Genomic DNA, 24,498 nt, shown 5'->3' with positions numbered 1-24,498 from the left:
ACCTAACGCATGTGCAATGTCTATCTACCTGTCAACCGCAATCCACCACCGCAATACATAATAAAGTGTTTAACCCCTAAACCACCACTCCCGGACCCCGCCGCCACCTACATTAAATGTATTAACCCCTAATCTGACCCCCCTACACCGCCGCCACCTATATTAAATATATTACCCCCTAATCTGACCCCCTACACCGCCGCCACCTATATTAAATATATTACCCCCTAATCTGACCCCCCTACACCACCACCACCTACATAAAATATATTACCCCCTAAACCTAAGTCTAACCCTAACACCCCCTAACTTAATTATTATTTAAATAAATCTAAATAATATTAATATTATTAACTAAATTATTCCTATTTAAAACTAAATACTTACCTATAAAATAAACCCTAAGATAGCTACAATATAATTAATAATTACATTGTAGCTATTTTAGGGTTTATATTTATTTTACAGGTAACTTTGTATTTATTTTAACTAGGTACAATAGCTATTAAATAGTTAATAACTATTTAATAGCTACCTAGTTAAAATAATTACAAAATTACCTGTAAAATAAATCCTAACCTAAGTTACAAATACACCAAACACTACACTATCAATAAATTAATTAAATAAACTACAATTATCTAAACTAAAATACAATTAAATAAACTAAACTATATTACAAAAACAAACACTAAATTACAAAAAATAAAGAAATATTACAAGAAGTTTAATCTAATTACACCTAATCTAAGCCCCCTAATAAAATAAAAAAGCCCCCCAAAATAATAAAATTTCCCTACCCTAAATTACAAATAGCCCTTAAAAGGGCCTTTTGCGGGACATTGCCCCAAAGTAATCAACTCTATTACCAGCCCTTAAAAGGGCCTTTTGCGGGGCATTGCCCCAAAGTAATCAGCTCTTTTACTTGTAAAAAACAGAACAATCCCCCCCACTACAACCCACCACCTACTCTAAAACCCACCCGATCCCCCCTTAAAAAAACCTAAGTCTAACCCCCAAGTGGTCCTTACCTGTCCTGAAGACCGGCGGAGAAGGTCCTGTTCTAGGTGGTGAAGTCTTCTTCCAAGCGGTGACCTCTTCTTCTTCCAGGAACCAGCCGGGGCGGAGCGGAGGAGTTGAAGGCCGATGACCGCAGAGCTGAAGACCGTCGACTCAGGAATTGAAGACCGGCGATGCTGGAACTGAAGATCGTGACGCTGGAACTGAAGACCACGGAGCCATTGAGCCAGGAGGATCCTCTTCATACGATCTCCGCCGTACACTGAATAGGAATTCAAGGTACGCGATTAAAAATGGCGTTCCTTGAATTCCTATTGACTGATTTGAGCCTTCAAATTCAAATCAGCCAATCGGATGAGAGCTACTGTAATTCTATTGGCTGATTTGAATAGCCAATAGAATAAGAGCTACTGACATTCTATTGGCTATTCAAATCAGACTTCACCACCTGGAACAGGACCTTCTCCACCGGTCTTCAGGACAGGTAAGGACCACTTGGGGGTTAGACTTAGGTTTTTTTAAGAGGGGATCGGGTAGGTTTTAGAGTAGGGGTGTGTGGGTGGTGGGTTGTAGTGGGGGGGATTGTTCTTTTTTTTACAGGTAAAAGAGCTGATTACTTTGGGGCAATGCCCCGCAAAAGGCCCTTTTAAGGGCTGGTAATAGCGCTGATTACTTTGGGGCAATGCCCCGCAAAAGGCCTTTTTAAGGGCTATTTGTAATTTAGTTTAGGGTAGGGAAATTTTATTATTTTGCGGGGCTTTTTTATTTTATTAGGGGGCTTAGATTAAGTGTAAATAGATTAAACTTCTTGTAATATTTTTTTATTTTTTGTAATTTAGTGTTTGTTTGTTTTTTTGTAATATAGTTTAGTTTATTTAATTGTATTTTAGTTTAGATAATTGTAGTTTAGGTAATTTATTTAATGATAGTGTAGTGTTAGGTGTATTTGTAACTTAGGTTAGGATTTATTTTACAGGTAATTTTGTAATTATTTTAACTAGGTAGCTATTAAATAGTTATTAACTATTTAATAGATATTGTACCTAGTTAAAATAAATACAAAGTTACCTGTAAAATAAATATAAACCCTAAAATAGCTACAATGTAATTATTAATTATTATTTTGTTTATTTTATAGGTAAGTATTTAGTTTTAAATAGGAATAATTTAGTTAATAATATTAATATTATTTAGATTTATTTAAATAATAATTTAGTTAGGGGGTGTTAGGGTTAGACTTAGGTTTAGGGGGTAATATATTTTATGTAGGTGGCAGCGGTGTAGGGGGGTCAGATTAGGGGGTAATATATTTAATATAGGTGGCGGCGGTGTAGGGGGATCAGATTAGGGGTTAACATATGTAATATAGGTGGCAGCGGTGTAGGGGGGTCAGATTAGGGGGTAATATATTTAATATAGGTGGCGGCGGTGTAGGGGGGTCAGATTAGGTGGTAATATATTTAATATAGGTGGCGGCGGTGTAGGGGGGTCAGATTAGGGGGTAATATATTTAATATAGGTGGCGGCGGTGTAGGGGGGTCAGATTAGGGGGTAATACATTTAATATAGGTGGCGGCGGTGTAGGGGGGGTCAGATTAGGGGGTAATACATTTAATATAGGTGGCGGCGGGGTCCGGGAGCGGTGGTTTAGGGGTTAATACTAGGATAGGCTTATTGTGTTGTGGGGGGTTGTCAGTCTAGGGGTTAATACATTTATTGTTAGGAGTGAGAGGGGGAATTGCGGATACAGGGGTATACGTGTTGGGCTATTTTTGGGAGGCGTGTTAGACAGTTACGGCAGATTTAAAAGTTTAGTTAGTTTTTTTAGGTGCCGGCAGTTTCTAAAGTGCCATAAGTCACTGGCGACTCCAGAAGTTTGTACTTACGATTATTTCTGGATATCGCTAGTTCGTCCGACTAACGGCACTTTAGCAACTGCCGGCGGGGTATATTGGATACCCCGATGTGTGAGGTGAAACTACAGGCGGCGCGGGTTACCTCGCTTGCGCCGAAAAGTACGCTGTATATCGGATCGCGCCCCAAGTGTTGTAGTGTTGCTACCATTTCGGCTTCTGCCTGCAATTAGTGACAGACCATGACTTAGGGTTAGGTCTAGATTTAATAAAAATAATTTATAAAGCAAATATTCAGCATAAAACATTTGCTGTAACAAAAAACAAAATTCAAAGAAATTTGTCAAAAGCAACAAGTTGTGAAATCAGCTCTCTTGAATCAACAAAACTGGATATATCTCGCACTCATTAATTTTCCACTTCCATTGTTAAAAATAAATGAATAAAAATATCTTAAAACATTACTAAACAAAAAAGATAAATGAAAATAAGAAAAAAACAGCCTCTATGAAACAGCCCAGTCTAACATGCAAAATAATTTTTTTTTTTTAAATAAATAAATAAAAAGTATAGAGGAAAAAATTACACCACACTAGGGCAATCACATGCTTTTAAATTCCATATGCTGAGTTAAAGGGACATTAAACCCAAAAATTTTCTTTCATGATTCAGATAGAGAAAAACAATTTTAAACAACGTTCAATTTTACTTCTATTATCTAATTTGCTTAATTCTTTAGATATCCTTTGCTGAAGAAATAGCAATGCACATGGGTGAGCCAATCACACGAGGCATCTGTGTGCAGCCACCAATCAGAAGCTACTGAGCCTATCTAGATATGCTTTACAGCAAGGAATATCAAAAGAGTGAAGCAAATTAGATAATAGAAGTAAATTAGAAAGTTGTTTAAAATTGCATGCTCTTTCTAAATCATGAAAGAAAAAATTTGGGTTTCATGTCCCTTTAATTTAGTTGAAAAATTCCTACCAAGCCACTAATGCTCCAGAAAGCCCAGTCAGCCCATGTTCTATACAATGGGGCTGATTTATTAAAGTGCGAGCGGACATGATACGATGTAGCATATCATGTCCACCGCACATCGATAAATGCTGTCGGCATTTATCATTGCACAAGCAATTCTTGTGAACTACTTGTGCAATGCCACCTCCTGTAGATTTGCGGCGGATTGATGTCCGCAGCCTCACAACAGGGGGACAAGTTATGGAGCAGCAGTCTTTAGACCGCTGCTTCATTACTGCAGTTTCCAGCGAGCCTGAAGGCTCGCGCGGAAACAGGGGCATCAAGCTCCATTTGGAGCTTGATAATTCGGCCCTATTGAGACTATGTTAACATAACAAGCAGATATATGAATATTTAATAATTACACACATTTTCATATCTTATTTGTCACAGAGGTTAATATTGTTGAACAAAAGAATAAATATATTAGGGGGCGCCCTTGGGCTAATGGAAGTCAGTGATATAAATATTATAACACTCTGTAACAAATAAACCAAATTGAATAAACAACTGAATACAATATACAGGCTACTATATATAATAAAAGAAAAAAGTTCAAGTCCCATATAGTGAAAGGAGAGGGAGTAATAAATGAACCCAAAAATAGAATATTAATCCCAGGTCCAGGCAGCTTTCTGTAGTGGGATCCAAGGCCAAGATCCAAAATCAGCAATCTGTAGAGGATACAAAGAAACAGAAGCACCACGTGGCCTAGCACTGTGTATACTGTTGTAAGATGATATATGATAAATTTGCACTCACATTTGGTGAAGCACCCCTCTTGGTGCAAATGGAGCAGGATGGAATAATAATATCCAGTCTGCTAATAATATCTTATTTGTCACAGAGGTTAATGTTTGATGTGCGAGGTATCATATATTGGGACATTTAACACAAATATGTAATAATGGCTAGAAACCATAGGTGAAATGAGCCTCAATGGATTTTAAACATGTTCTCACCTATAGGGGCCCATTGGCAGTGTAGCAAGCTAGGGATCTAGCACAATTATTGTAGCTGTGTATGTGGACTGGATCCAGGTGTCAGTCCCAAAGGAGAGCACTAAGAGTAGCTGAGGGACCAGGAGTACAACCTGTAGCCAAGTTGTGGAGCACAGATAGTAACCAGAAGAATAGCCCAAAACACAGTTCCAATGGTTTGCAGCCAGGTTACTAGTACAAAACAAATAGCAGGATCCAGAAGGCAGGCAAAGGTCATAACAGGAAAAGAAGACCAGGAGCATGAATGCCATTATCATCATAACATGTAACCAATAAGTGCTTTCATAGGCCTTTTAAAACTTCTTGAACCAATTTTGGCATGTTTTCGGTAGCAGGGTCACTTCCAACACTATCATCAATGCAACCCAGACTATGTTTATTGCACCGCTCCACTGAACCACTTTCTTCAGTGTTCCAGTATCCACACAGTTCCTTCATGTACTGAACTGTCCATAGTGCACCTTAATACTTATAGTTAGCACTGAACCGAAATTCGAATCGATCCAAACCGAATTTTTCGAAGCTGCACAAGTCTAGCTACCACCCACTATCCCCTAAGTGCAGGCTAAAGTTGCACCAGAAACCCCCTCAAGGCCTGACAGACACCCCCAACTGACCTCTAATCTAAGATGCCCATCTTGGACCACCAAGTGCAAAGCCAATTCCTCAAATCATTAATAATCTAAGACCTTCACAAATCCCATAGGTTATAAAGAAAAATACAGAAACAAAAAGGAAAATAATGAACTATTATTTGGAAAATAATAAACTATTAGTATTAAAAATAAGTATATATGTACTGTTACAAAAAAAAACAAATATATATGACAAACCCATGTAGGGAAAAAACAATAAGCTGAAGCTAATTCTATTGACTGATTTGAGTTTTATGGGGGAATAGGTTATCTTTTGCACAACAGGCTAATTGCGATAGAAGTAAGCTTTTTGCGCTCATCAGGTTAGTGCGAGTGCGATAATCTTTCAACTCGTAATTCTAGCGCAACCCGAAGAGCACAAAAAGTTTACTTCTAGTGCAATTAGTGCTCTAGCGGAAGCGCAAAATACCGCTATATTTGTAATCTGGCTCATTATGGGGTTTATCAGAATCCTTTATAAAAATGTATTTGATATTTATCCACAAAACTCACCAATTAAAAAGTATAAAGATTTTTGTAATTAAATAATTTGATATGTTTTTTTATAGGATTGTGATAGATCACTATATTGCTTCTTTGTTACAACAGAAAACTGATCTAGTGATTACAAACACTCAATATGCTGAGGTATAAAACTAGAATAAATACTATATTAGTTTTACGGAAATTATGTGTGTGTGCTATTTAAGAGTGTGTGGTGTGCGTGTGTTGTATGAAAGTATGTGTGTTATATGAGAGTGTGTGTGGTGTGTGTGTGTGTTATATTAGAGAATGTGGTGTGTGTGTGCTATTTAAGAGTGTGTGGTGTGCGTGTGTTGTATGAGAGTGTGTGTGTTGTATGAGAGTGGTTGTGTTATATGAGAGTGTGTGTGGTATGTGTGTTGTATGAGAATGTGTGGTGTGTGTGTTATATGAGACAGTGTGTGGTGTGTGTTTTGTATGAGACTGTGTGATGTCTGTATGTTATATGAGAGAGTGTGTGGTGTGTGTGTTGTATGATAGTGTGTGGTTTGTGTGTGTTATATGAGAGAGTGTGTGGCGTGTGAGTGTGTTGCATTAGAGTGTATGGTGTGCGTGTGTGCTATTTAAGAGTGTGTGGTGTGCGTGTGTTGTATGAGAGTGTGTGTGTTATATGAGAGTCTGTGTGGTGTATGAGAGTGTGTGGTGTGTGTGTGTGGTGTGTGGGTGCTATTTGTGTGCTATTTAAGAGTGTGTGGTGTGCGTGTTTTGTATGAGATTGTGTGGGTTATATGAGAGTGTGTGTGGTGTGTGTGTTGTACGAGAGTGTGTGGTGTGTGTGTGTGTTATATGAGAGAGTGTGGTGTGTGTGTGCTATTTAAGAGTGTGTGGTGTGCATGTGTTGTATTAGAGTGTGTGTGTTGTATGAGAGTGTGTGTGTTATATAAGAGTGTGTGTGGTGTGTGTGTTGTATGAGAGTGCGTGGTGTGTGTGTGTTATATGAGAGAGTGTGGTGTATGTGTGTGCTATTTAAGAGTGTGTGGTGTGTGTGTGTTATATGATAGTGTGTGTGTTATATGAGAGTGTGTGTGGTGTGTGTGTTGTATGAGAATGTGTGGTGTTTGTGTGTTATATGAGAAAATGTGTGGTGTGTTTGTTGTATGAGAGTGTGTGATGTGTGTGTGTTATATGAGAGAGTGTGTGGTGTGTGTATTGTATGAGAGTGTGTGTGGTGTGTGTGTTGTATGAGAGTGTGTGGTGTGTGTTTTATATGAGAGTGTGTGTGGTGTGTTGTGTGTGTGTGTGTGTGTGTTATATGAGAGTGTGTGTGGTGTGTGTGTTGTATGAGAATGTGTGGTGTTTGTGTGTTATATGAGAAAATGTGTGGTGTGTTTGTTGTATGAGAGTGTGTGATGTGTGTGTGTTATATGAGAGAGTGTGTGGTGTGTGTGTTGTATGAGAGTGTGTGTGGTGTGTGTGTTGTATGAGAGTGTGTGGTGTGTGTTTTATATGAGATTGTGTGTGGTGTGTGTGTTGTATGAGTGAGTGTGTGTGTGTCTGTGTTATTACCTTTACTACACTTTCAAGTTTGACTAAAATCAGGGTGCGAAGGTATTTGGTATTATGGCAGTGGGTCTTGGGAAAAAAGTTTGAAGAACCCTGCTCTAATTCATTAGATCATGTCATTTTATGACTATTAACCCTGCACTACTATGTGTTTAGCCCATGCAAACACACAGTAGAGGTCTTGCTCAGAACACGCAAAGAACTACTGTTCTCAAGCCTAAAGCATCGCTTATGATGATCCAATCAGCAGCGCTAGTTGCACATCTGAGTTGTACAAATATTGTTGCTGCTTGTATCCGCGTTAGATTTGAAAAATGATTAATTTTACCATCTAGTTTCTGTATTACAGCTATGCATTCAGCTGTAAAATTATTTCATGTACCAACCCCACTTTTAACAAATATGTGAATGACAATTTTGGTTGTGCAATTTCTTAGCATTGTTACCCAAATAAATGACTGTTTTATTAGGTTTCAGTTTGATGGGCATAGCACATTGTGTTTACATTTTTAAACAACAGAGTGTAAGCAATTTGGTAGAAAGGCACCAACTTTTATTGTACAGTTTTGTCTCTCACACGCCCTCTTATAAATAATTAGCAGTAATCCTAAACTGTTTATATATAAAGAAACAATGGACATCCTCCCTCAGGACATATTAATTCACAGTGCTACAGATAAATTTGGTGCCAGTGCAATAGTGTCATAAAATACATTTTTTATAATCTTGTATTAAATGGAAAGCCACTTTAAAAGGTATAATATATTTATTTTCTCTGTTAAGATCTTCAATATGTCAGTTTTTATATTATATTCAAGTTTTAACTTTAGCCTTCATTGTTTTAGTTGAAGTAGTGGTAACTACAGGGTTAACTGCCAAATGAAATAAAAAAAAAACAACAACTCTGTAATTTCATACCTAATCACTAAGATATTCTTTCTTGTCCTATCTTAGTTCTCTCCCCCTTCTTGTCTCCTGCACCTGAGAGGAGGAAGGGAAACTTTGCTATGAATCAAAGCTTTTGTCTAAACTTTATGGAACAAAAAATGCAGTTTTGTTTGCTTTAAGTCAAAAGCAATTTCAAGGGCAGTTTAAAAAAATAGATTGTACTAACAGTCCAATGAGAAATATCTCTTGTTTACTTGCATGGGAGTGAGAGACCTGTGAATTCCAATGGGTTTTTACAGGCACCTCCCATTCTGTGAGGGATAAAAGAGGCTGGATGAGAAAGAACAGTTACACTCCTGTGATCAGCATCTTTCGCTCTGCTCTCTAGACAGATATTGTACAACCATGGCCTCATCATATAGCATTCGCCAGACCAGCTCTTCTGGTTCTCACAGAGGGTATGGTGGTCTAGGTGGTGGATCTGGAAGAGTATCCTTCAAAGCTCCAAGTGTCCATGGTGGGTATGGGGGCCAGGGTGTCTCAGTGTCATCTGCCCGCTTTGTCTCCTCTGGAATAGGTGGGGGATATGGAGGAGGCTATGGAGGAAACTATGGTGGTGGGTTTAGCAGCAGCAACCTTGGATCTGGGTACGGTGGTGGGTACAACATTAGTGTAGGAGGCGATGGCCTGCTGGGTGGAAGTGAAAAGGAGACCATGCAGAATCTGAATGACCGCCTGGCCTCGTACCTGGACAAGGTGCGCTCTTTGGAGACGGCCAACGCAGATCTGGAGGTGAAGATCAGGGAGTGGTATGAGAAGCAAGGACCCAGTACCACTCGTGATTACAGCAATTACTTCAAAATCATTGAAGACCTCAGGGACAGGGTGAGTGACTACTCCTGCTATGTGCTCACTAGTCTCACACAATTACTCAACTTAATAAAATGCATTGATTTTAAAAAAGGGTTATTAATGCACTTATTACTAAGACACAGACACACACACACATGTCTGTACCATCACACACAGATGCACATGAGCGCATACTCACCTGCCTCTCCACACTCACAAGCACACGCACTTCATACGAGAACATTGATCCTGAAATCTAATAATCCTCTTGATCCTTTTAGCTATTATGGATTCTTAAATAAATACTTATGATTGTTACCTGAGAATCCTTTGATGTAATCACTGCTACTAAGGCAGTCTTTCTTTAATATGCACATGAACTAGAATATTACTATAAGGAATTACAATTTGTAAAGAATCCTTTAATTATGCCATACTATTATAATTACACATTTGCCAATTAATTTGAAACAATTGTGTCTTATGTGAATCAGTTTACAATAAGATTAATGAAAATGTTTGTGCAAATAAACAGTTCTTTTCATTTTTATACTGTTAGTATATTAACAATGAAAGTAACTATTGTGAAGAAAAGAAAATATACAATCATTTTAAATATTGCAGCTGATAAAATAAAGTGTGTAGCTGTAAATACGTAGTTGTCTAATTACTGTTTACATAAGCTCTGAACAATAAGCAGAGTAAAGTACACACTACGAAAAAATAAAAAATAGTAATAGCTTTATAGAGAATGAAGTAACATGTTTAGAATCATATAATTTACCAAATGTGATATTGCAAAATGTTCAAAAAGTAGATAATATTAAATTAAAAGCAGACTGAAGGCGGAAGGGAAGGCAACAAACTTATTACTGAGAATAGCATAAATCCAAATAAGGAATCAAAATGTAAATTTAGGATAAACATATGTTCAAAATTAGGCTGGCTTAGAAGAGGTTAACTAACAGTCACATCCCCTTGTGAACCTGTTAATAATAATTTTCTTCCAGTGTAAACAGTCTGAGCGGCAGTGACTTCACAGCTACTTTCCTATGAGGGTGTGGCACAGCCTCACAGCACCACAATAATAATGTAGTTTATATTTTGCTGTCACATAACAGTGCCTTGCAGCCTGTAAAACATCCACTAGTTATAGATGATGAGACAAGGAGTGCCTTAGTACTGGGGATAGGGTATAAGGGAGTTGCACCTATTATTTTGTATTCATAAAATGGGACCTTTGTCCTGCAGATCCTGGCTGCCACTATTGACAACTCCAAGGTGGTACTGCAAGTGGACAATGCCAGGCTGGCTGCAGATGACTTCAGAACCAAGTAAGTGGAAAACAGTTGTGATCCCCTTAACAAGAGAGGGTGGTGCCAAATACCTACTCCCTTCAAAAACTGTCAGTACTTCTCCAGGTAACCCAGTGTGCCACCAAACATGCTTCCCAAGATCACAAGGTGTCTAACATGTAACAAGCCATCCTAAACTTGGCAAAGGGGAGATGATGAACAAGCACCTGCCCACCCAATGCTGCAACACACATACTTTTTCTCACATCTATCCTAATGCCTTCTATAGGTTTATTTCCTCCCTGAGGAGGACCCTTACCACAAAGTTATCTATATTGATTGCTTGGCCATATGGATTAAGTGTGTGGCCTTTAGGGCTTAATTTGTCTACTGAAAAGTCTGCTTAATGGTTTTAATGTGCTGCATAATAAATATAGTATAATATAATAATTTTTAATATGATATCTCAGGCATATGCTATGTATATGGGAACTTTCTAACTCATATTTTTGGAGAAACACCTTTTTTAGTTTAATCTCCCTTTAAAGGGATATGAAACCCAAAAAATGCATTTTCTGATTTAGACCAAGCATACAATTTAAAAAAAGTTTCCAATTTACTTCTATTATCAAATTTGCTTTGTTCCCACGATATGATATATAGGTGTCTTGAGCACTGTATGGCAGGAAATAATGCTGCCATCTAGTGCTCTTGCAAATGGATAACATTCTAGCAAAATTGCTGCCATATAGTGCTCTAGACATAGAAAGGCTTTACACTCCTGCTTTTCAACAAAAGATACCAAGAGAACAAAGGCAATTTGACAATACAAGTAAATTAGAAAGTTGTTTCATGAAAGTAACATTTTAGATTTCATATCCCTTTAAATACAAATGTTTTGGTTTCCCTGGGGGCATTTAATTCATGCACTCAAAGACATATTTATACATAGATAAAAGTCACAATTAAACTGCCCATAAAAAGCTGCTAATTGACTGCAAAGGTGGCAATTGTTCTTTTTAACAATTTAACAGACAGTGAGTATCAATTATCAACTATTGTTAACAACGTGTGTTGGGGCGAAAAAAGACAACTGGCTAACAGTTTTTTAATGATTTGTATTTTTTCATCTATAATGGCCAGCGTGAGTTCCCCCGGCGCATATGCGCATATGCACACCCCAAACATTCACCCTACTAGCGAGTACAAAAGCTCACAGAACACTTCTAACTACTTAATCATTCAAATATATCACCGCCTCAGACATTTTGTCGTACATTATTCATCAAATATGCGTGTTATAAAATGTTTCCTATTAAAACATGTCAGCATAAAAATGTTTATGTTTTACAAAGTATTTCAAATATAGATATTTATTTATACAATGACTTGCAGTATAGCTCTTTACAGTTAAAACATGAGATTTCACCTATTTGCCCTTTCTTGCTTTTAAAGGAAGTTGACATGCAAATTTATATTTTGTAATTTTACTTTCATTTTATAATTTTATAATTTAGCTTCATGTGTTCACAATCATTTGTAATATTTTCTTACTTTGCTAACCCCTGCTGGGAGGTGATTCAATGTATTTACAACCTATTAGTTATATAGCAACCACATATGAAAAAAATATAATTCTAGACCAGGGACAATTCATTTATACCAACCACTGAAGTCCAAAGGGCATATTTATCAAAGTGCGAGCGGACATGATACAATGTAGCGTATCATGTCCGCTGCACATCGATAAATACCGACAGCATACGCTTTCGGCATTTATCATTGCACAAGCAGTTCACAAGTTATGGAGCAGCGGTCTTTAGACAAGGGGCATCAAGCTCCATATGTTTAGGACAAAGTTCATTGCATCAGTACTTTTTGTGCTTCGCATTTACTTGTGGTTATGAGTTTTCAGAACAGTATATCCTACAGTCAATAATTATACTGGTACATGTCCAGGTCTTACCTGAATGCTTTGCTGGAGGACTTTAAAACAACACAGTCTGTGCTGTTAGTGAGTACAATACTGTGAGCTCTGGCTGGCTGAGCAAGAAGAGGTATTGTGTGCTTTTTTTTGGCATGCAATCTGATACTTAGTGTCATTAACCCTTTCAGTAGGGACAGATGCCTGTCCTTGTAAAGAACATAAAAATTATAAAAGAAAAGCTCACTGGCAACATTTTCTCAAAATGATATATCTAACATAAAGGAACATTGTTTCTGTGGAATGCATACATATATCCCTTTAGATTAAATATACCTTTCCAACACGCCACATTATAGTAATGTTTTATTACTAAAATATAAATTAGAATAATAACCACAATTATAATGTCTTACATCTGCCCCAAATTATTAAACTAAAATTGCAGTGATTACATAAGGATAATAGTGATAGGATGACATTATCAGTAGCCAGGACAACTCACAAAAGTCATTTTTGTCCCTTATATACTCAAGGTTAATATAGCAAAGAAAAATGTCAATTTATTTCAGTTGAAGTGCTAAAAACAATTACATATTTGCAGTCACTGTCAAAAATATTACAACAGACTTGGATTTAATTGTGTGCTGGATAGATGCTAAAAAGTGGAAGCATTCTAGGTTGCTGTATGACATTATGTAAAAAAATAAATATGTTTATATATATATTATAAATATTTATGGTCTGTTTCTGCTAGGTATGAGAATGAACTTGCCCTGCGCCAGAGTGTTGAAGCTGACATCAATGGCCTGCGCAGAGTTCTGGATGAGCTGACCTTGGCTAGAACTGATCTGGAACTTCAGATCGAGAACTTGAAGGAGGAACTTGCTTATCTTAAGAAGAATCATGAGGAGGTAATTTTACAGTGCTCAGAAAAAAACACATTGAGCTAGAGTATTACATACATTATAACTGCAGATACATTTGAATCGTAAAGCATTAGATAAAACAGGTAACTGTAATAGTTATCACATTCAAAGTTTATTATTATTATTGATTTGCGAATATACTAAAAGTAAAAAATCTATCTAAGGGTAAAAAGTCCATTAAGCAAGACGACATTGATTCTTTCAATAATTAACACTATCAACAAATAAATATATCCTTATTATTGTAATATTTATTTAGAATAGTGAAACATAATGAGAAATAACTGATCTCACTACAATCAATAGAAACGTATGTTAGAGAATAACGGTAGCAGGGAACTTAAGATTGCAATATGAAACCCCCCAAAAATTCCTTTGTGACTCAGACAGAGCATACAATTTTAAAAAAGTTTTCAATTTGCTTCTACCTAGATAGGTGTTTGGAGCACTATACATGGCAGGAAATAGTGCTGCCCTCTAGTGCTATTGCTAATGCATAACATTCTTATAATACTGGTCCCATATAGTGCTCCAGAAAGGGAAAGGCTCCTGAGATTACTTCCCTACTTTTAAACAAAAAGATATCAAGCGAACAAAGAAAAAAATGATATTAGGAGTAAATTAGAAAGTTGCTTACAATTGTATGTTCTATCTGAATCACACAAACTTGTTTTGGGTTTCATGTACCTGTAAACTATGACTTGCAGTCACATCTTACTGCCTGTGCAATTAATTCCTAATGTCAAATGAGCTTTAATGTCCCTTACAAATAAAAGACTCCCTGCTGTCCCTGCTGCATTACTTTCTTCCCTATATACGCCCCCAGGTTCACAAAGGTGCTACCTAAAACATTCCATGAAATCCTTACCCATGCCTCTAAAAGTGCCCATCCATACCCCAGACCATACCCATGACCCATCATGACCACAATCCACGTTGACTCCAGAGCAGACTGCAGGGAAAATGTTTGATGGTATCTTATTGTAATTATAAAAAGAAAAGAAAACTCAATATGCTGGAAATACATCATCTATTCCACAGACCTTAGCTGCATCAGCATTCATATTATCATCTGCAAAAATAATTTTCATGTTAACTAAAATATGATTTTTTTTTTTTTTTACTTTGACAAACATTTTCCCTTTCAGGAAATCAATGCATTACGTGGGCAAACTGGTGGACAAGTAAGTGTAGAAGTTGACGCTGCTCCGACCGTGGATCTGACCAAGATTCTGGCTGAAATGAGAGACCAGTATGAGTTTATGGCTGATAAGAACCGCAAAGATGCAGAGGCCTGGTTTTTCTCCAAGGTAACTATGTGTGAGCAGTTCTTTAAACATGGTATTAGATGTAAATTGTATGTCCCCTGCTGCGTAGATCAGATCTCAATTTAACCTTTACTTAATGTTTATCAGCAGAATTTTTTGCCACATTAATTAGCTATTAATACACAGCCTTAGTTATATTCCTTTATTTGCTTAAAGTAACAATTATTTTTATAGATATCAGTAAAAATTATATCATGTGGCTTTTTTTGAGACTGCTTTATTTTCTGAGAGTCCTCTATACAGAACAACATGGCATTTACTCTGGTTTAAATTAACAACATTTTTTATTTTTATTTTTTTAGTCTGAAGAGCTGAACAAGGAAGTCGCAGTACATTCAGAACAGATACAGTCAAGCAAGAGCGAAATCACAGAGCTCCGACGCACATTCCAGGGCCTGGAAATAGAACTACAGTCACAACTTAGCATGGTTGGTATCTTCTGATTGGGTGATGGGGTTTCCTATCATGGCTATTGGGCTTTGTAAAGAATTGTAACAATAGATCAGCTCATTACAATGTGCTGCTTTGTCTGTAAATTAAACAGAGAAGTTAAACAAGTGCTCATGGATTTATAATCTTTATAAACTATAAAACCTAGAGGCTTTCGTATATATACGATCTTGAAAAAAACATCTAAAATATTACTATAATTCTACTACCTCATTTCCATTGCTGTTGTAAACTGTCTAAGCTGGTGGTAACACTAGTTTACAGTTTACAACAGCAATTAAAACATAAAAAATAATACATTAAAACATTTTACCTACCTACACAAGATCCATTTATATTCTTTACAGATCAATATATAATAAATATGTGATTTTGCTATGGGTACATAAAATCTATATAAATGTGTCTACTTTTGATGTGTATCAAATGGTTTACATTTTGTCTCTTTGCAGAAAGCTTCACTGGAAAATACCTTGGCAGAGACAGAAGCGCGCTATGGAGCACAACTTGGTCAGATGCAGTCTCTAATAGGCAACTTAGAGTCACAACTGTCAGAGCTCCGATCTGACATGGAACGACAGAACCATGAATATAAGGTGCTCATGGATATCAAGACACGCTTAGAGCAGGAGATTTCAGTCTACCGTCAGTTATTGGAAGGACATGATGCGCAGTAAGTAGTAAAGTGTAAAAACTCCATAAAGAGAACTTAAAGCATGTCCCATTTAACCTGTAGTGAAAAACAAAACAAAAGAACAAACAAACAGAATACTGAATTATTAAAAAGGGAATAATTGTGCTGTATGAAGTCTTCATTTTGTTTGGATACATACTAGAAATTTAGGACCTCAGGGCAAATTTACAATGTTAACTTGAGAGCAAGATGCTGATGCTGGTGCCATGCAAGATTCTGATTGGTGCACATCATGTGCAAATTTGTCTGTCAAGCAAACACACTGATTGACCAGAGGATACATATGCTCCCAGGTCAGAAAAATGAGGGTGTATTTGGTGCCAGTCTTGGAGTAAAAAACAAAAACAAAAAAACACTATATTACAAACTTTATAAGAATATAAATACCCCTAGAATAGTTTATGTCAGAATGTCTCTCTAAAAACAGCATATAGATTATCAAGTATATGTTCTTATTTACTGGGCATCAAGTTACACAGAACACAAATGTAAGAAAGGTTTTTATAATAATGCTTTATTTAAAAAAAAAAAAAACACGTATTTATGGACCTTGTGGTTGCTCTGTATTATGTTTATTGTTTTGCATTATGTTTTTACCACTTGATTAGTCAGGAAAAAGTCCTTCTGAGATGACTGCTCTCATGCTATAATTCTTAAGTGCCTGTAACAGGTGACATTGTAAATGGTTTCTCTATTTTTGTGCAGTTGTTTCCATGATAGTGATTAAGGCACTTATTAATCTAAGCAGGAATTTCTTAAAAATATGCCCTGTTATGGACACCTGTCACATGAGTGTGAGAAACACTGGATGTATATAACACTAAGGCTAAATAAATTTAAGACAGGACTGTAATATTAAAAAATGCACAGACTACTATATTCACATTTGCCCTACATACATTTTATGAACTAGTTCACATTGACCCTAAATTTATCATCAAGAAGAACTGTTACTCTACTTCCATAGGCATCTGCCTAGCCGTTTACATAATTAAGCTTTACACACCAATACCTCTTACTTCATATTCTGGTTGCCTAAAAACATCTAGATCTACTGAGCTATTTAGAGTCATGAGTATATCAAAAGAGATGTGCGTGTTAAAGAGGAAAAATGTCTAGTAGATATGAAGATCAGTAGCTTTAGAACCTTATGTGATTTTATATTTTGTCTATCTACAGGATCACGGGAGGGTCACTAAAAGATGGTAAGAACATTTGACTTATCCTAATACACATTTTAAATAGAATCATAAAAAAAGATTGTTTATATCTATATATATATATATATATATATATATATATATATATATATATATATATATATATATATTTTAAATATATTTTACACATTAGACTTTTATTTAAATATTACGCCTATACATTTGTAATTGCATGGTAAATGGATGGCAATAATCATATCATAAGGACTGGTCTTGATTTGTTACCTGTGTTTAAGAAACAAATCCTGATATTGATATTGATAACTTTAATTTGTATCAAAAATACATAAATTCATTTTGTACGAGGTACAGCTTACATTAAAGGGCTAATCCGTTAGAGCATGTTATTTTAAGACTATCAACCCTATACTAACAGCGCTAACAGATTAGAGCATGTCATTTTTTTAACTTTAAAGGCCATTTAATGTAATGTTTGTTTATAGTAGGGTCAGTTACATATTTAAAACAGTATTTATTCTATTTACATTCCCCTCCATTACAAATTATGAGAACTTTCCCTTTAAAAGGTCAGAGGGTGGATAAATCAGTCACTAGTGCTAAGTGTTATACCTCCTAACAACTTCATAATCACTGCAGTCCTCTTGCGCCAGACAAGGACATTATTTATAGCATTTGCATAACAACAGTTGATTCTTCATATATTTGCCAAAAAAACTGTTTGTCAGTATCAATGTATCAATTTGTTGAGATTTAATAAAAAATATTTTTTTTCTCCCTAGTTAATAAAATAGGGAAATGAAACACCCTTCATGTATATTAGACAGCTGCCTATAAGACCCTCTTCTCTCAGCGCGTTGAAGACGGACTACATGTTAACCTTTCTACTGCCAATGAAATGAGTATGACACTATGGGTCATCACTGCAGAGCCCTATGCAGTTACTAATGCTTTTGAAGAATCTGGCGTAATCTTGCAAATTTGTCTATTGTTTCAGCTGTCTAATAAATAACATCTTTTGGGTCATGCATTAAAAACATCATGTGTCTTGCATTAATTATACGGAGTACAGAAATATTAAGATTGCAAATGTCCTTATTACAAGATTAGGAAGGGACAGTATTTTAGCCATCTAGGCCTGTGATTATAGTAGCAGGATTAAGGGGGCATCAAATTGTATGGGGTAGTTCTATGGCATGATGTCATACCACTTCTTTGCTTTCCAAAAATATTATTAATTTTATTATAAATGAATTAATCATGATCAGGTTGATTGACACCCCCTGCTAGCGGCCGATTGGGCGGCATTGCACCAGCAGTTCACAATAACTGCTGGTGCAATGATAAATGCCGACAGCGTATGCTGTCTGCATTTATTGATGTGCAGCGGACATGATCCGCTATATCGGATCATGTCCGTTTGTACCATAGTAAATAGGCCACTTAGTTTGAATTTCATATGAATAGTATATTTTTTCTGACAAATGTCAGTTAGTTACATTTTCCTTCCTAAGGCATCATGTGACAGTCATCAGCCAATTGCAAAATGCATATACGCACTGTATATATTTTAAATCTTGCACATGCTCAGTAGAAGCTGGTGCCTCAGAAAGTGTAAATATAAAAAGATTGTGCACATTTTGATAACTGAAGTAAATTGGAAAGTTGTTTAAAATTGTGTGCTCTATCTGAATCATGAAAGTTTAATTTGACTTGACAGACCCTTTAACTTTGTCAGTGCTGAGACATTTCTTATCTGTGCTGAAGCAATTTTAAATTTGTACATCTTTTCCATTTAAACATAAACTGTAGCCAGTTCTCTGCGAGGTACACAGTTCATCACAAAGTAAAAAATACATGATAAACAATAGGGAAATCATTATTTTCTAAAGTTGAAGATCAATATCTTTATGGTAGTATATATATATATATATATATATATATATATATACTTCCAAGAACATATATAGGGGTAGATTTATTAATGGTCAAGCGGACATGATTCGGTGTTGGCATTTAACATTGCACAGACATTTCTGGTGAAATGCTTGTGCAATGCCACCCCTGCTCACTGGCAGCCAATTGGCCGATAGCAGGGGCCGCCAACCATCCCGATTGTATCTTGATGATTTCAGTCTGCCACCTAAAAGGTTATAGATAGCAGTAAAGTATAAAGCTAAGTTGGCACTTCCCTTTAGATGCTTGCTGCCAGCCCCAGCTCTCCCAAACTGTATCCAGAAACAAGAAATATCGAAAATGGCGGCGCTATGTCACCCCAGGGAATACAAGCTGTTCTTTTCTTCTGAGAAACCTGGCATCTTTCACAAGATTTCAGTTTAAATCAGCCTTTTATTAAAACCATCACAATGGTATCTTCAGATGCAGCTTCAAAGTTTATTAAAATATAGCTCAACGCATTTCGGCAAACAAGCCTTTATCAAGAGCATTAAAATGAATACAAGTCAACAGAAGTAAAGGAGCAGCGGTCTTACGACCATTGATTCTTAACTTCTTTTTCTGGGGGACTAGAAATGATGGGGCGTCGATGCAGCATCCACTGCTTAATAAATGGACCCCAGTAGTGTCTGTTTTTCTTTCCTAAATAACAAAACTTATGGTTTACACATTCAAAGAAAAATTTGAAAAATTGTGCTGTTTGTTGATGCTAGGTGACTGATATTACTATGACAATCCCATGACTATAGTAACACGAAGCAAGTTATTTGGAAGGGTCTTCAAATATAATTCTATAGTTGGCAAGATAAGTACACCACACCTCACAAACATAATGCCAAAGCTGTAAAGGAAATGCCATTGTTCTGAGAAATACCCATTGAAAGGACACAGGACAATCAGATTGGCTCAGCAGATGAAGTCATCAGAACATCTTATGCTCATTGAGGAATAGGCTGGCAGGAGATCAAACAGTAGCATGGTCATTGTGTGCTTTGCAAATCTCTGTTCATTTCAGAATGATCTTGCAGTTGGAAGCATGCTCCCATTATAGTCTATAGGGCAGGCAAAATGGCATCTGATATGGCATGTTCTCTTATAAGGTATACAAAAAATGGAGACAATTAAGTCCCCTGGTTAGGGCAAAGGAAGATTTGTGAATACCCAGATTTGTTAAATAATCAACACAGAGAACAGCAAAAGCTCAGTGATATATAATTGTTAACCCTATGTGGGAATTATTTCAGTATAGGGAACTTTTGCAATCGCTTTTCCTGTGTTGGTGGGGATAATTACCTAATGTTGTACTGATCTTGTGCTTATTAGTTGATAGGAGGTTCTGGACGTTATAAGACATTTATATACAGAGGGACTGTGGTCACTATCTTCTTTCTATTTTTTTATTTGTTTTGTCTGTATTCTGTGCTATCTGTAAACACAGATACTTTTAAATATTAAAAGTTATGGTTTAATTGCCTTTGTTTGCTATTTATAATTTCATTGGGCTACCCACACTGATATTCTCTTTCTATGTGTGCCATAAGAATGCATCTTTTCTATTTTCTTTTTAATTACTGTACTCTTATAAGGTATCCAAGGGTTGGAACATTTAACTTTCAAAAGTTTTCATGAGGCAGGAAGGATAAGCAATACAATAACATATACTGTATCTTTAGGACTAATTTCACTATCTTAATGTTACCTTTACTTTTTTGAGAACCACATTAAACTGTGTGAAAAGGCATCTTTTATTAACTACAAAAATCTGCCTCATTTATCAATGCAGAAATTTTACAGGGTACCCTTAAATCAAAGACCATGGCCAGACCCCAAACCTTGAAGAAACTGTACATTTCATTCAGACAAAACAACCATCATATTGTATCTAGGTCCACACCAACAGAAACCTGCAAAATAGCTGATAGTGACTTGAAAAATAATAGGACCCAATGCTAACTATATCCAGAACAGGTTTCCTAAGTTTTCCAAACTCATAGTAGATTATTATAGCTATATAATTAAGCAGGCAAGATGACCGATACTTTCAGAAATCTTCTACTGCAAATTACCAATCAAATCAGGGTCACTATTAGCCTTGTTGGGGGCCTGGGCAAGACATATTTATGGGGCCCCTTAATCCAGCCCTCTTATTCCATTCCTGTATAGGTCACCCCTATCCCAGCATTCTGGGTGTCCCATAGAAAATAAAAATATATATTGCACCACTTGATACCATAAACACTTCTTTATAAACTGAATACAGGATGTGCGTAGAAACTTCTCATATCCTCAACCCAGATGACAGCGTGGGGTGCCCCTCTTGCCCTGCCCAAAGGTGTTATAAGGAATTCCTTAATTCTAAGGACAATATCTTTGACGTTCCTATAGAGAAAGACTTTAATACATAGGGCCTAATTTTCCTAACTTCGCCGGATCAGATATGGTGTTTATGCTGACCTTGGCTTGGACTGCCTTTATGCTTGGACTGCCTTTATGGAATTATCTTAAAAAGGGGGATGTTCATGCGAGTGGTGAGATGTCTGCTATAGAAAGTAATTGAGCTCGCAGGAAATTGAAACTTTGCTGGGTAGAGCAAAGTTATCAGTGAGCAGGGGGAACTTTAAAAATTAAATCCTTTATCAAAAACAAGTCACATTGCATTGCTTTATGCATAAAGCATCTTACCATCGCCTCTCTTTTCATATGCATGTGTTTTGTATTAGGGTATTAAGTATTTTGCATATTTTGTCACAACCTCGCCACCTTTTAGTTTGTGAGTAAAAACTGTGAGATCTGTAAGGTGGAAATGTTTAAATAATTATGCTTAGATTTGAGAAACGTTTTCATACACACCCATGGAAGACCCAAGTTCAGTCCATTTTACTATAAAACAACAACTACGCTTTGCATTTTGTAAATAAGTACAAATTTGTATGTATTTTTTGCACATCCAGTGTACTTAAATTATGATTTGCTGTGTGCATATATAATACGATTTATTCCTGTATAATTTATATACAAATTTTAAGTTCTTGATAAAATACGATTTTTGGTGAACCATTTTTGTTACAATTTTTGATGCACCAAAACAATATACCGTAATTTTTTTCCTGCACATGTTTGTGTGAATGGTTCAATATTTAATTTTGTATGATTTTTAAATTCCAATTTTTATTGTGCACTTTTGTAATGTATGCATCTCCTTCCTATACAAAAATTCAGTATACGTCCCTAACCGAGACACCCTGTTTTCATGGTAAAAAGTGTCTTTATATAAATCCACCAGGGAAATAGAAGCACTGGGGAGCATTCTTATAGAATCTCACAAGCCCAGAGACCTATAGATAGTCGGGGGCCCTTAGTTTTATACTGTGGTTAAAAATTAAATCATACTTTCACTTATTATGCCTAGTATAGTATTTATAATTCTGGGTTCTATAGCATAGATCATATGCTTGTTTAAGTTTTATTCTAGCCTTAACACTTACTTCAGATCTCAAGTCCCGCTAACTCTTTGCAACCCATAACCCACAGCTTTATCAATTTAAAGTATAGAGCATGCTAAACAGACGTTGGCCACGCTAAACATTCTCTGGTAACTCTGTTTTACAATAGACATGTAATACCAGATTGTGCGCTATTCCAGGCATGGGCCTGTGATATTGATAGTGCACCCTGCGCTATCATTTGCACCCACTTGTAATCTGGCCATGAAATGTAGGTAGTCATTTGAGATATACAAAAAAAATTTGGAGGTTGCAAATGAAACCTCTATTTCAACAACATCTTTTTTTTTTCAGGGAGTACAACATTTAAATGTTATGATCATTTTCAGTCATTCTTTTGCCCCTTTTACTAGTTTGAATACATTTGAGACATATAAATAAAAAGAAATAGCAACACCTTTGTCAAGGGAGGGACCTGGGCACTGAAGACTGTTAACCAAATAGTATAATCAGATATTAACACACCAACCATAGGTGAAAGGACAGGGAGTGAAGACGCCTGTCCTTCAGTGCCCAGACCCCTCACCTTTTTGAGAAAACTATTGTGTCTTTCACCAACAGATTAGTGTGCGGCCCATTCCTTATTGGCTCTATGTGAGCATTATAAATCATATAGGGCTAGATTACAAGTAGAGCAAAATTAGCGCTCCAGCTCACACATTAATTAAACTAGACAGAGGGTTTTTTTGCGGGCATTGGGTTGCGCTTGTATTACAAGTTAAAAGTAAAAAGTTTGTGCATAAGTGATAACCCACCACGCGCAAAAAGTTGAACTTTGAATATCGTTACCTTGTTAACGTATTCCCTAACAGACTTCAAAGGAGTGCTAAAAGTGGGAAAAAAACTAACAACCATACTCGTGCGCCAAACCGTGATATGTTCTATTTATTCATATATATATATATATATATATATATATATATATATATATATATAAAAATAAATAAATAAATATATATATATTAATATTATTATTGTTATTATTATTATCGGTTATTTGTAGAGCGCCAACAGATTCTGCAACGCTATATATATGATTAATTTTTGGTAAATAATAAAATAATTACAAGATTATTAAACTAATTACATCTAATCTAATCCCCCTAATAAAATAAAAAAGCCCCCCAAAATAAACAAAATCCCTACCCTATACTAAATTACAAATAGCCCTTAAAAGGGCCTTTTGCGGTGCATTGCCGCAAAATAATCAGCTCTTTTACCTGTAAAAAAAAAATTCAATACCCCCCCAACATTAAAACCCACCACCCACACACCCAACCCTACTCTAAAACCCACCCAATCCCTCCTTAATAAAACCTAACACTAACCTCTTGAAGATCACCCTACCTTGAGACGTCTTCACCCAGCCGGGCACAAGTGGTCCTCCAGAAGTCTTCATCCGATCCGGGCAGAAGAGGACCTCCAGATGGGCAGAAGTCCTCATCCAGGTGGCATCTTCTATCTTCATCCATCTGGAGCGGAGCAGGTCCATCTTCAAGCCAGCCAACGTGGAGCATCCTCTTCTTCCGACGACTCCCAACAAATGAAGGTTCCTTTAAATGACGTCATCCAAGATGGTGTTTTTTGAATTCCAATTGGCTGATAGGATTCTATCAGCCAATCGGAATTAAGGTAGGAAAATCCTATTGGCTGATCCAATCAGCCAATAGAATTGAAGTTCAATCCTATTGGCGGATCCAATCAGCCAATAGGATTGAGCTCGCATTCTATTGGCTGTTTCAATCAGCCAATAGAATTCGAGCTCAATTCTATTGGCTGATTGGATCAGCCAATAGGATTTTTCCTACCTTAATTCCGATTGGCTGATAGAATCCTATTAGCCAATCGGAATTCAAGGGACGCCATCTTGGATGACATCATTTAAAGGAACCTTCATTCATCGGGAGTCGTTTGAAAAAGAGGATG

General features: G+C 36.4%; 1 protein-coding gene across 1 annotated transcript; it reads left to right on the top strand.

The window, feature by feature from the left end:
- The first annotated feature begins 8,802 nt into the window (after nt 1–8,802).
- Nucleotides 8,803–18,150, top strand: LOC128645617 (keratin, type I cytoskeletal 19). Its single transcript, XM_053698731.1, has 8 exons — nt 8,803–9,348; nt 10,567–10,649; nt 13,292–13,448; nt 14,612–14,773; nt 15,094–15,219; nt 15,694–15,914; nt 17,115–17,140; nt 17,896–18,150. Exons 1-8 carry the CDS (start codon nt 8,869–8,871, stop codon nt 17,913–17,915), a joined length of 1,275 nt encoding a protein of 424 aa, XP_053554706.1. The 5' UTR covers nt 8,803–8,868; the 3' UTR covers nt 17,916–18,150.
- Nucleotides 18,151–24,498: the final 6,348 nt, after the last annotated feature.

Source organism: Bombina bombina, chromosome 1 (assembly GCF_027579735.1).
Source record: "Bombina bombina isolate aBomBom1 chromosome 1, aBomBom1.pri, whole genome shotgun sequence".
Lineage (NCBI taxonomy): Eukaryota > Metazoa > Chordata > Amphibia > Anura > Bombinatoridae > Bombina > Bombina bombina.
The sequence above is the reverse complement of the archived record's forward strand: the minus strand, read 5'-3'. Positions and strand labels throughout refer to the sequence as shown.